The following is a 12,009-nucleotide window of genomic DNA, read 5'->3' on the forward strand; positions in this document are numbered from 1 at the left end:
GTCTACCTGGAGGGGCAAATGTATGGCAGATGGGCTTGTAAAAGCCCTGACAGTGAACCCTGGATATAGACCCTAAATTTATATCAGTACTTCATCTGTTTTGAATATTAAACTTTTATGCACCATATCTCAAATGCATTCCTTTCTGTTGCTGTCACGGGTTGAAATGCATCCCCCTAAAATTCATAATGTGACTGCATTTGGAGATAGGGCCTTTAAAAAGGTAATTAAAACAAAGGAAGGAAAAAAAATGTATACATGTAAGTGTAACTTAGTCCCCATGCTGTACAGCAGAAAAAATAAATAAATAAAATAAGTAAATAAATAAAATAAAAAGGTAATTAAGTTAAAATGAGGTCATTAAGGTGGGCTCTAATCCACCTTAATGGTGTCCTTATAAGAAGAAAAATTTGGACACAAAGACAGATAGAGGGAAGTCTGTGTGAAGCCATAGGAAGACAGCCAACAACAAGCTAAGAAGAGAGACCTAAGAAAACGCCAGCCCTGCTGACACCTTGGTCTCAGACTTCTAGCCTCCGGAATCTGAGAAAATAAGGTTAGATTGTTAAGCTGCTCTGTCTGTGGTACTGTTAAGCAGACTTAGCAAACGAATACAGTTGCCTTATTTTTTTCCCTTAAATTTATTTTTATATACCAAAATTTTAAATAATTAAGCCTTGCCATCATATTACCGTTTAATTTTATGGCCTTGAAAATTGTAATTTACCCTTCTTCCATATGTAAAAATAACTATAAAACAGATGTGAGATTTATTTTGCGATTTAAAATACAAGTTAAATTCTTTGCCACATAGCAGCTGTCTCAACAACCTTTGACAAAAGACCTCCATTGAAATTTCAACAGCCATTGCATGGAATTTATACATTGGTTTAAGGAATACCTTTATTCCCCTCCACCATGTGCCAGGGGTTGTTTATTCCTCATTTCTTTCTCCCATTTGGGTTTTATAACTTATTTGAATGACAGTTAAATGTTGAGTGATAGGTCCAGCCTTTGTTGTAAGGCCATCTCAACAGACTCTGGAGCATCTGGGACTCATCCAGGCCAGTCCTTGGAATCAGATCATTCTGGGAACACCCTGGGAGGGGGGGAAGCCAGGGCATTCTGTTCTTGTTTTGACACCCCCTCCCTTTCCCTGGATCTAGGTCCTTCTCGTCTATCCAACTGGCCATGTCCTGGGCAGGTGCTTACCTTTCCCACCCCAAATCCATCTTCTCGTCTCCTGGCTCTATTAGTTCCCCAGGGTTTCTATAACCACAAGCTAGGTGGCTTAAGCCAACAAATGTATTGACTTACAGTTCTGAAAGTTAGAAATCCAAAATCAAGGTGTCTACAGGGCCAGACTCCTCCTGAAACCTGTAGGGGAATCCTCCCTTGCCCCCTCCTAGCTTTAGGAGTTTCCTGCAATCTTTGGTATAGATGGATCACTCCAATCCTCTGTCTTCACAAGGCTTTCTCCTTGCATCTCTGCCTCTTCACAAGGCTGTCTTCTTTTAAGAACACCCAACATAGGAGTTCCCGACGTGGCTCAGTGGTTAACGAATCCGACTAGGAGCCATGAGGTTGTAGGTTCAGTCCCTGGCCTTGCTCAGTGGGTTAGGGATCCGGCGTTGCCGTGAGTTGTGGTGTAGGTCGAAGACGTGACTCGGATCCCATGTTGCTGTGGCTGTGGCGTAGGCTGGCGGCTACAGCTCCGATTAGACCCCTAGCCTGGGAACCTCCATATGCCATGCGAGTGGCCCTAGAAAAGGGAAAAAAAAAAAAAAAAAAACCCAACATAATTGAATTAGGGACCCACTCTACTCCAGTATTACCTCATTCTAACTTACCACAACAAAACAATTCTATTTCCAAGTAAGGTCACATTCTGAGATATTCAGGGTTAGGACTTCAACATATCTTTTTTGAAGGGGATACAACTCAAATCGTAATCTGGCTGGGCCCACGTGTTTCTCCTGACCCCAAGTCCCCCAATCTATATTTGACCACCTCCTCTTGTAGTTGGGTCCTGCCTGAGCCTTCCCTGCCCATGGCCCTTCTTCCTGCCTGGATCCTACTGACTGATAGCCCAGCCCCTGCCATTGTGTCCTCAGCTGACCTTTTGTGTCTCCCACCAGGCATGATGACCTGAAGGAGATGCTGGACACCAACAAGGATTCCCTCAAGCTAGAGGCCATGAAGAGGATTGTAGCGGTGAGGGGGGAAGCGGAGGTGGGGGGCGCTTACCTTGGGGGAGGGGTCTGGGAATCAAAGAGCAGATCTTCTTGGCTCCTCGTGGACCTTCCTGTACTGAGTGCTGGCCTCCCACCTTCTTCTTCTCCCCTTGCCCTGACCCACCACCCAGATGATTGCCCGGGGAAAGAATGCCTCCGACCTGTTTCCTGCTGTGGTGAAGAACGTGGCCTGTAAGAACATAGAGGTGAGCACTGCCTGGGGCGGGGGGTCTTTCGTGCCCACCTCACCAGGAATAAACTGGAGGTGGTTGGGGGTGAGGAAGAGAACGATCCAGCCCCTGGGGCACCAATCTGCTTTGAAATGTCCCTAATCCAGGAAAAGACACTGACTACGTGTCCCCGAACTAGATGTGGCTCAGGGTACCCGGAGGATGCTTTGCACATGGACCGAACTCAGCTGGGGTGATGACATCTCTTGGGTGGGGGCACCAGTCCCTGCTGAGAAACTGCCTCTTCCCCAGGTGAAGAAGCTTGTCTACGTGTATCTGGTGCGCTACGCGGAGGAGCAGCAAGACCTAGCCCTGCTGTCTATCTCTACCTTCCAGCGTGGCCTAAAGGTCAGAGGCCTCACTCTGCCTCCCCGGGGTCCGAGCCTCATTGGCACTATACTGGAGGAGTGAGCCTGTGGGAATGGGGTAGGGGTAGCTCTGGAGGCCCTTTCCAACTTGCCTAAAGTTGAGAGAGTCAGAATGAGGGCAGCCTCTGATAAAGGCTGCCTCAAACATGGACCACTTGAGCCCCTGAGAGTTGACCCTTCCTGCCCTGGTGTAAAGGAATTGTGGCCCACAGCCAGACATCAGTCTTCTTAAGACAGGATTCTGTGAGGGGAGCTGCTGACCTGGATTCCTCACCTCTGGGTGTCAGAGCCTTGCCACTGGCAGGCCCACTGGGCCTAGGTATCTGAGAACAGTGACTTTGGAACCTCCTCATCTGAAATTTGGTAAGGAGGACAAAGTCATTTATTGACAACAAATGAGCTCCATGAAGAAGAAAACCACAAGCAGGAGAGCATCCTCAGATAAGGAAATTGGATTCCAGGATCAGCACAGAGAACATAGGGATAGGTCATTCCATTTTCTTTTTATTTTTTTAAAATTATAGTTGATTTACAGTATTTTGCCATTTTCTACTATACAGCAAAGTGACCCCATCATTCATATATGTATTTATTTATATATTCATAAATAAATATATTTATATTTCATTTATATGTTATATTTATATGTATTCCTTTTTCTTGTATTATCTTCCATCATGGTCTGTCCCAGGAGACTGGGTATAGTTCCCTGTGCTATACAGCAGATCTCATTGCTTATCCATTCTACATGTAATAGTTTGCATATACTAACCTCAAACTCCAGTCCATCCACCACCACCCCTTTTTTTGTCTTTTTAGGGTCACACCCACAACATATGGAAGTTCCCAGGCTAGGGGTTGATTCAGAGCTACAGCTGCCAGCCTACACCACAGCCACAGCAACTCGGGATCCGAGCTACATCTGGGACCTACACCATAGCTCATGGCAATGCCGGATCCTTAACCCACTGAGCAGGGCCAGGGATCAAACCTGCGTCCTCATGATACTAGTCAGGTTTGTTACCACTGAGCCATGATGGAAACTCCCCTTGTTTTTGTTTTAATTGAAGTATAGCTGATTTACAATGTCATATTAGTTTCAGGTGTTTGACATATTGATTTAATATTTTTATGGATTATACCCTGTTTAAAGTTATAAAGTATTATCTATATTCCCAGTGCTGTACAATATATCCTGATAGCTTATTTATTTTATATATAGTAGTTTGTACCTTTTAATCCTCTGTCCTATATTGCTTCTCCTCTCTCCCCTCTCTACTGGTAACCACTAGTTTGTTCTCTGTATCTTTGAGTCTGTTTCTCATCTGTTATATTCATTCATTTGTTTTATTTTTTAGATTCCACATATAAAGGAAAACACACAGTATTTATCTTTCTCTGTCTAACTTATTTCACTGAGGATAATACCTTCCAGGCTCATCCACGTTGTCGCAAATAGCAGAATTTCATTCTTTTATATATATGTCTCATCTTATTTATCCATTCATCTGTTGTTAGACACCTATGTTGCTTCCCTATCTTGGATATTGTAAAAAATGCTATGAACATTGGGGTACATGTCTCTTTTCAAATAAGTATTTTCATTTTTCTGGATATATACCCAGAAGTGGAATTGCTGGATCATTCGAACGTTCTGTTTTGGGGAGTTTTTTGGCCTGCGCCTGCGTCATATGGAAGTTGCCTAGGGCAGGGATCAAACCCTCTTGTGCTACAGCTGCAGCAATGCTGGGCCCTCAACCCACTGCACCACAAGGGAACTTCCTGTTTTTAGTTTTTTGAGTAACCGCCATACTGTTTTCCACAATGGCTATACCGATTTAAATTCCCACCAACAGTGTAGGAGGGTTCCCTTTTCGCTACATCCTCGCCAACATTTGTCTTTTGTTGCCTTTTTGATGATAGCCATTTTGAAAGGTATGAAGTGATTATAGCTTTTTTTTAGAAAAAAACATTATATTGTGTTGGAGTTCCCGTTGTGGCTCAGTAGTAACCAACCCAACTAGTATCCATGAGGATGCAGGTTCAATTTCTGGCCTTGCTCAGTGGGTTAAGGATCTGGCATTGCTACGAGCTGTGGTGTAGGTCACAGATGTGGCTCAGTGGCGTTGCTGTGGCTGTGGCTGTGGCGTAGGCCTCAGCTGCAGCTCCAATTTGATCCCTAGCCTACAAACTTTCACATGCCACTTTCACATGTGGCCCTAAAAAGACAAAAAAAAAAAATTAACAAAAAAACACATTATATTGTATTGAAACTTCTATTGCCATAATATTAAAAAATTTATCTCAGGTTCACAAAAGATATAAAGATAATAAAATGACTATATACCCAGCATGAGAAATGAAAGGTTTATCAGCCAAAGCCTCCATGCATCTTCCCCTGTTATTCATATGCATGTATTTATTCTCTTACTATTTATTTGTTTCCTAAATAAGGTATGATATTGTTTTGTAAACAGTGTGTTATGCGTTCCTCTAAAACTCATTCTCTTTTTGTTATTGTTATTCTTTGGGAGGATGTCCTTTTTGAACCAGCCTTTTCTGTCAGCCCAGGCTGAGGCTGTGTTGCTCTGCAGCCTGCTGATGTTGATGCCTCAATTCAGACAAACCTCCAGTTGGCAAGCAGAATCTAGGCCTCTCCATACCCTGTCTTAATGCAATTGGTCCCTTGAATCCCCTGTGAATCCCTACTATGTTTCTTTCCTTCCTTTCTTTCTTTTTTTCCTTCCTTTCTTTCTTTTTTTCCTTTCTTTCTTCCTTTCTTTCTTTCTTTCTTTCTTTCTTTCTTTCTTTCTTTCTTTCTTTCTTTCTTTTTCTTTCTCTCTCTTTCTTTCTTTCTTTCTTTCTTTTTCTTTGTCTTTGTAGAGCTGCACCTGTGGCATATGGAGGTTCCCGGGCTAGGGGTCAAATTGGAGCTGCAACTGCCGGCCTACACCACAGCCACAACAATGTGAGATCTGAGCCGTATCTGTGACCTACACCACAGCTCACAGCAATACCAGATCCTTAACCCACTGAGCCAGGCTAGGGATCGAACCTGCATCTTCATAGATACTAGTTGGGTTTGTTACCGCTGAGCCACAACAGGAACTTCCCTTACTATATTTGCTGATATAGGTTTAGCATAGGTTCCAAGCCAGGGTGATTCTGAATCTCAGTTTTGTCCTCCTGATCTTGTGTCTTCCTCCAAGATGTTGATAGACTATTCAGACCAGGGCAATGGACTTGAGTCCCATTTTCAGGCAGACAGTGATCTGTTAGTAAATCTTCCTCAAGCACCACATTTAACCAAATTATGGGTCCACCTAACTATGCAGTCAGCTGGTATTTTCTCTTACTGTTAGGAAGGATCTTAACAGCAAAAAAATTTAACACCTTTTATGTATAAAGGGCTATGGTTATCAGAGATAAAAAATAGACATGAATTCTCTTAAAATGCTTACATACTAAATGAAACAAAAGCCTACATCAGAAATAGCAATCTATGGAGTTCCCATCGTGGCTCAGCAGAAACAAATCCGGCTAGCATCCATGAGAATGCAGGCTCGATCCCTGGCCTCACTCAGTGGGCTGTGGTGTAGGTCACAGACTCAGCTTGGATTTGGCGTTGCTGTGGCTGTCGCATATACCAGCAGCTGCAGCTCCAATTCGACCCCTAGCCTGGGAACCTCCATATGCCATGGGTGGGGCCCTAAAAAGACAGAAGAAAATAAAAATAAAAAAGGAACTTGGTTTTAGCAGTGAATGTGATATCATCTGACTCGAATATAGACTCCTGCTTTTTAAATAAGTTCTTCAAAACTATCTATTTAAAAGCCAATTCTGGAATTTTAAAAGGGATTACCATCATTTTCACCTGTAATTCTATGAATCTTCTTTGTCCATTTTAGAAAGTCAAGGTAGCATCTTCCCTTTGTGTTCCAGCACCTCTCCCATTGTTCACCATTTTCCAAGACAGTCATTTATGGCTGCAGCTGCTGCTACTGTAATCCCATGATTACACTACCTGTGTCTAAGGCTCTTCTCAGGTGTCTGTAGGATGCAATAAGAGCAAATAGGAGGGGCTCACATACTTACTGTCTTTTTTTCCTTTCTTTTTTTGTCTTTTCTAGGGCCGCTCCCATGGCATACGGAGGTTCCCAGGCTAGGGGTTGAATTGGAGCTGTGGCCGCTGGCCCACGCCAGAGGCACAGCAACACAGGATCCGAGCCGCGTCTGCGACCTACACCACAGCTCACAGCAACAACGGATCCTTAACCCACTGAGCAAAGCCAGAGATCGAACCTGCAACCTCATGTTTCCTAGTCGGATTCGTTAACCACTGCGCCACGATGGGAACTCCACACACCTATTCTCTTTAAAATGTTCTTTTCTTGTGGAGAGGGAGGAGAGAAGCAGCTTTTGAGAAGTAGGAAGAGAGGAATGTAAGAATAAATTCTTTGAAAAAAAGACCAGTTTGCCTTTGCTGGCAGTCCCTTCCAGCACAGAGGTACCTTCCTCTTCACCCCCTACCCCTAAGGAATAGGAGGTGTTCCCAGGAACTTCTGAAAATTTGTCACTCTTCCTGAAAGTGAAGCAGCCCAATGCCACATCTGTTCAGGTGTCAGATTTCTGCTTGGGGCCAAGAGCCAGAGCCTTCAGGCAGCGCCCCCCAGGTGCCCAGAAGTAGCCTATCATCCAGGCTCAGGATGGGAGGCAGGGAAGGCAGAGCTGGTGCTAACCAGAGACAGTGAGTTCCATATGTGTGGCCTCTCCCATCAGGCCACCTGCTGCCCTCTCATGGCTCTGCCTCCATCTCTGCCCTTAGGACCCCAACCAGCTCATCCGTGCCAGTGCCCTTCGTGTCCTCTCTAGCATCCGTGTGCCCATCATAGTACCCATCATGATGCTGGCCATCAAGGAAGCTGCCTCGGATATGTCACCCTATGTGCGGAAAACGGCGGCCCATGCCATCCCTAAGCTCTACAGGTATACGCCAAGGCCCCAGCCCACCCCTGGCCTCTCCCAAATCTTTCAGGCTGCCTTTTTTTTTTTTTTTTCCTTAAACTCTTCAGATGGTTTAAGGAAGTTTGGGGAACTGATGGAGATGGAGGACATTGGCAGCAGTGGTTCCCACCTTTTTATGAATAGGGTTGGGATGAGGACAGGTACTGGGAAAGCTGGAGATGAGGGCACCTCTCAATACGTTCTCTCTCAGCTTGGATTCTGACCAGAAGGACCAGCTGATTGAAGTCATTGAGAAGCTTCTGGCTGACAAGACTACGGTTCGTATAGGGCCACACAGGGATGGGTGGTGGAAGGGTGTCAGGCAGAGGCCCTTCTGTCCTTCCTGTTCATGCGCCCTTGCCTCTGTCGCTTCCCCAGCTGGTGGCGGGCAGCGTGGTGATGGCCTTTGAGGAGGTGTGCCCAGAGCGCATCGATCTGATCCACAAGAACTACCGGAAGCTCTGTAACCTGCTCATCGACGTGGAGGAGTGGGGCCAGGTGGTCATCATCAGCATGCTCACCCGCTACGCCCGCACGCAGTTCCTGAGCCCCACCCAGAACGTGAGTGGCCCAGACCCCCAGGCAGGACCCACACCCTCACCCAGGTGGAGTGGTTCGGAAGGTCTCCGGGAGGAGATGCCCACTGCCCCACCTGTCCCTGCCTCCAGGAATCTCTGCTGGAGGAGAATCCTGAGAAAGCCTTCTACGGCTCCGAGGAGGACGAGGCTAAGGGCCCGGGGTCGGAGGAGGCGGCTGCCACGACGCTGCCCGCCCGCAAGCCCTATGTCATGGACCCGGACCACCGGCTGCTGCTGCGCAACACGAAGCCGCTCCTGCAGAGCCGCAGCGCAGCCGTGGTCATGGCGGTGGCGCAGCTCTACTTCCACCTGGCGCCCAAGGCGGAGGTGGGCGTCATTGCCAAGGCCCTCGTGCGCCTGCTGCGCAGCCACAGGTGCGCACCCGCCCCGCCCGCTTCTTCCCCACCCTGAGCTCAACACAGGCCCCCACTCGAGTCCACTAGCGCCCAGCACTCACCCTGGTCTTGCCTCCTCCAGCTGGTGCCCTCCCCGCGCCGGTCCTCTCTTCCCTCCTATTTGGCCCCCTTCCCTTCTCCCCACCTGCCGCCCCTTGACCCGTCCGAGGGGCCTAGGGACCTCTGACCTTCCTCTCCACAGCGAAGTGCAGTACGTGGTGCTCCAGAATGTGGCGACCATGTCCATCAAGCGTCGGGTGAGTCAGTGACCAAGGCCTGTCCTGGAAGTCAAGGTGGGGGTGCCCTGCGGGGCTGGGGGGCACTGGGGAAGGACAGGATGGGGGGAAAACCTTGGCTGTGCAGAGCATAGCAGGGGAGACTCTACATGCAGATGGAGAAGCAGAGCCTGGGTCCCTAGGGCCACGGAGGAAGGAAAACCTGATGAAGCAAGACGCAGTCAGATGTGAGGAGGGGGAGGGGGAAGAACTGAAGAGAGGAGGAGAGCGAGGGGCGGGAAGGTCACTGAGCCCTGGGTCAGGAGGTGGTGGGATGCCCTGAGGGAGAAGCGGGTCTCAGGCTGTGGTGGAGTTCTATGGGGCTGCCTCTCTTGTGCCAGGGTATGTTTGAGCCGTACCTGAAGAGCTTCTACATCAGGTCCACTGACCCCACCCAGATCAAGATCTTGAAGGTGAGTGATGGACAGAAGTGCCTGTGGCCTTTCTGCCCCTACCCTCACCCCCAGCACCCACTCATATACCCACAGTGGCCACCTTGGCGCCTATTTCTAGGGCTGAGCTCACTGCTGCTCCAGCCGGAAGTGTTTGCTCAGGAAGCCAGGCTAATGGGAGGGGTGGGGGGACAGGGTGAAAGGAGTTGTCTTTTGTCCAGAACCTGTCAGACACCTGCCACTTGTCACATACAAAGTAATTTATTTATTTTTATATAATGATTTTTTTCCCATTATAGCTGGTTTACAGTGTTCTGTCAATTTTTTACTATACAGCATGGTGACTAAAGTAATTTAAATTTTGCTCTTTAGGGCCACACTTGTGGCATATGGAGGTTCCCAGGCTAGGGGGTCACATTGGAGCTACAGCTACCAGCCTATGCCACAGCCACAGCAATGCAGGATCCAAGCCACTTCTGTGACCTACACCACAGCTCACAGCAAGGCTGGATCCTTAACGCACTAAGAGAGGCCAAGGATCAAACCCACATCCTCATGGATCCTAGTCGGGTTCGTTAACCGTTGAGCCACAAAGGGAACTCCGAAGTCATTTAATTTTCATAATCACTTCAGGAAGTGTACATTATCTCCACTTCATAAAAATGTAGACTCAGGGAGGTAAGGTAACTACTCACGGTCAGGTATGTAGACTCCAAATTCACACTTTCCCCGCTGCAGACTCTGTCTTCTTTCCACAGTGTTATGGCCCCACACACCTACCTCCAGGCTGTAGCGCAGACACACATCCACAGGCAAGGTGGCAGGAGCTCGTATCCATTTTCCATCCCTTCTCTGCCTCATTATTGAGTGACTTCCTTCAGCAACAGTTAATCCTCCTAAGCCTTCTGAACATCTCCTGCATATCCCCAGCTAGATCTAGGACTGCAAACCAATCAGGCACCCTGCCCTTGTGGCACTTACAGTCTAGCTGGGGTTTGGAGGAGGCAGTGAGGGCTGATCACAGAGCACAGGTAAAAATCCATTTGTGAAACAGAATGTGAAAGACAAGTACAGAGAGCTGTACGAGCATAAATCGGAGGACCTGACCTAGTCTCAAGTCAGGGAAGTTTTCCTACAGGAGGCGAGGCTTGCGCTGAGGCCTGAGAAATGAACATGAACTCTCTAGGTCAAGGCAGGGACAAGAATAGGAAGAGGTGTCCACACAGAGGAAACAGCAGGTACAAAGGCCATGAGGCGGGAGCAGTCCGGCTAAAGGCCGGTGTGGCTGGGCACAGAAGGTCAGGAGGAGAAGCATGAGAGGTCAGAGGTGGCAGCAGTGAGGCCATTTGGAAACTTATAGACCGTGGGATGGATGTTTGTCTTTATTTTAGAAGCAATAGGAGATGTTAACTTTTGCTAGAAGGGGAGAGGTGACATGCTCCCACTGTAAGCATACTCTGTCAGGGGGTCCATTTAAGAAGCAAACTGGGAGTTCCTGTCGTGGTGCAGTAGAAGTGAATCCAACTAGGAACCATGGACTTGTGGGTTTGATTCCTGGCCTCGCTCAGTGGGTTAAGAATCTGGCATCACTGTGAGCTGTGGTGTAGGTCGCAGATGCAGCTCAGATCTGGTGTTGCTGTGGCTGTGGCGTAGGCTGGCAGCTATAGCTCCAATTAGACCCCTAGCCTGGGAACCTCCATATGCTGTGGGTGCAGCCCTGAAAAGACAAAAGACAGAAGACAAAAAATATATATGTATATAAGAAGCAAACTGGTCCTCCTGCATTTTGGACAAGCTTTGGGATCTGTCAGTTCCCTCATCATCAGTCTAAGGATGATGCAGGACTGTCCTATCTGAGCATTGTTTTCTGGTCAGTGAAGTGTGTGTGTGTGTTTGGAATGAAGGGTTATGAGAGCACAAAAAGCCCACTGACCACTCTGCCCACTTTCTGCCTCCATGCAGCTGGAAGTGTTGACTAACCTGGCCAATGAGACCAACATCCCCACTGTCCTACGGGAATTCCAGGTACAGGCCAGGGGCCGGCTGATGGCCAGAGGGGCCCACCAGAGTTGCCCTATAGCTCCTTGCGCTCAGTGAGAACTGTCCTGATGGGTCAAACCTTCTCTTATGAGCCCAAAGTGGAGAAGCTGTTATTTTGGGTCCCTCCCAGTGCCTTCTGCTGGCTTTGGCTTGGGGATGGGTGAGGGCGTCCCTCCCTTTCCCAGAGTTTTATCTCTGGCATGATGAGTCTTTGCATGCAGGGTAACAGCTTTCCAAAGGTCACCCTCAAGTTTGCAGAGTCATGTCTGAGTCAAGCCTGAGGGGACACCACCTGCAGGGGGCTCACTCTGTTGTGGTGTCCCACAGACCTACATTCGCAGCATGGACAAGGACTTTGTGGCGGCCACAATCCAGGCCATTGGGCGCTGTGCAACGAACATAGGCCGGGTCCGTGACACCTGCCTCAACGGCCTAGTGCAGCTGCTGTCCAACCGTGATGGTCAGTGTTTGTCTGCTTGAATGTCCAATGTTG

The 12,009-nt window shown here is 48.0% G+C and overlaps 1 protein-coding gene across 4 annotated transcripts in view; it reads left to right on the top strand.

Annotated features, from left to right (window-relative positions):
- Positions 1–12,009, top strand: part of AP3B2 (adaptor related protein complex 3 subunit beta 2) — a 37,665-nt gene that overhangs the window by 8,123 nt on the left and 17,533 nt on the right. For all 4 annotated transcript variants that reach the window (XR_014810394.1, XR_014810395.1, XR_014810396.1 and 1 more), the window contains exons 2-12: positions 2,139–2,214; positions 2,366–2,440; positions 2,717–2,812; positions 7,658–7,818; positions 8,048–8,114; positions 8,215–8,397; positions 8,505–8,788; positions 9,012–9,066; positions 9,426–9,497; positions 11,439–11,501; positions 11,844–11,976. Coding sequence is in view for 1 of the 4 variants with exons in the window: in XM_021098890.2 (XP_020954549.1) it covers positions 2,139–2,214; positions 2,366–2,440; positions 2,717–2,812; positions 7,658–7,818; positions 8,048–8,114; positions 8,215–8,397; positions 8,505–8,788; positions 9,012–9,066; positions 9,426–9,497; positions 11,439–11,501; positions 11,844–11,976 (1,265 nt within the window). In the remaining 3 variants the exon portion in view is untranslated. The remainder of the gene's footprint in view (positions 1–2,138; positions 2,215–2,365; positions 2,441–2,716; positions 2,813–7,657; positions 7,819–8,047; positions 8,115–8,214; positions 8,398–8,504; positions 8,789–9,011; positions 9,067–9,425; positions 9,498–11,438; positions 11,502–11,843; positions 11,977–12,009) is intronic.

Source organism: Sus scrofa, chromosome 7 (assembly GCF_054392235.1).
Source record: "Sus scrofa isolate SSC_HxYL_T2T_F1_AM1 chromosome 7, Sscrofa_HxYL_maternal_Yorkshire_Landrace_v2.0, whole genome shotgun sequence".
Classification (NCBI taxonomy): Eukaryota; Metazoa; Chordata; class Mammalia; order Artiodactyla; family Suidae; genus Sus; species Sus scrofa.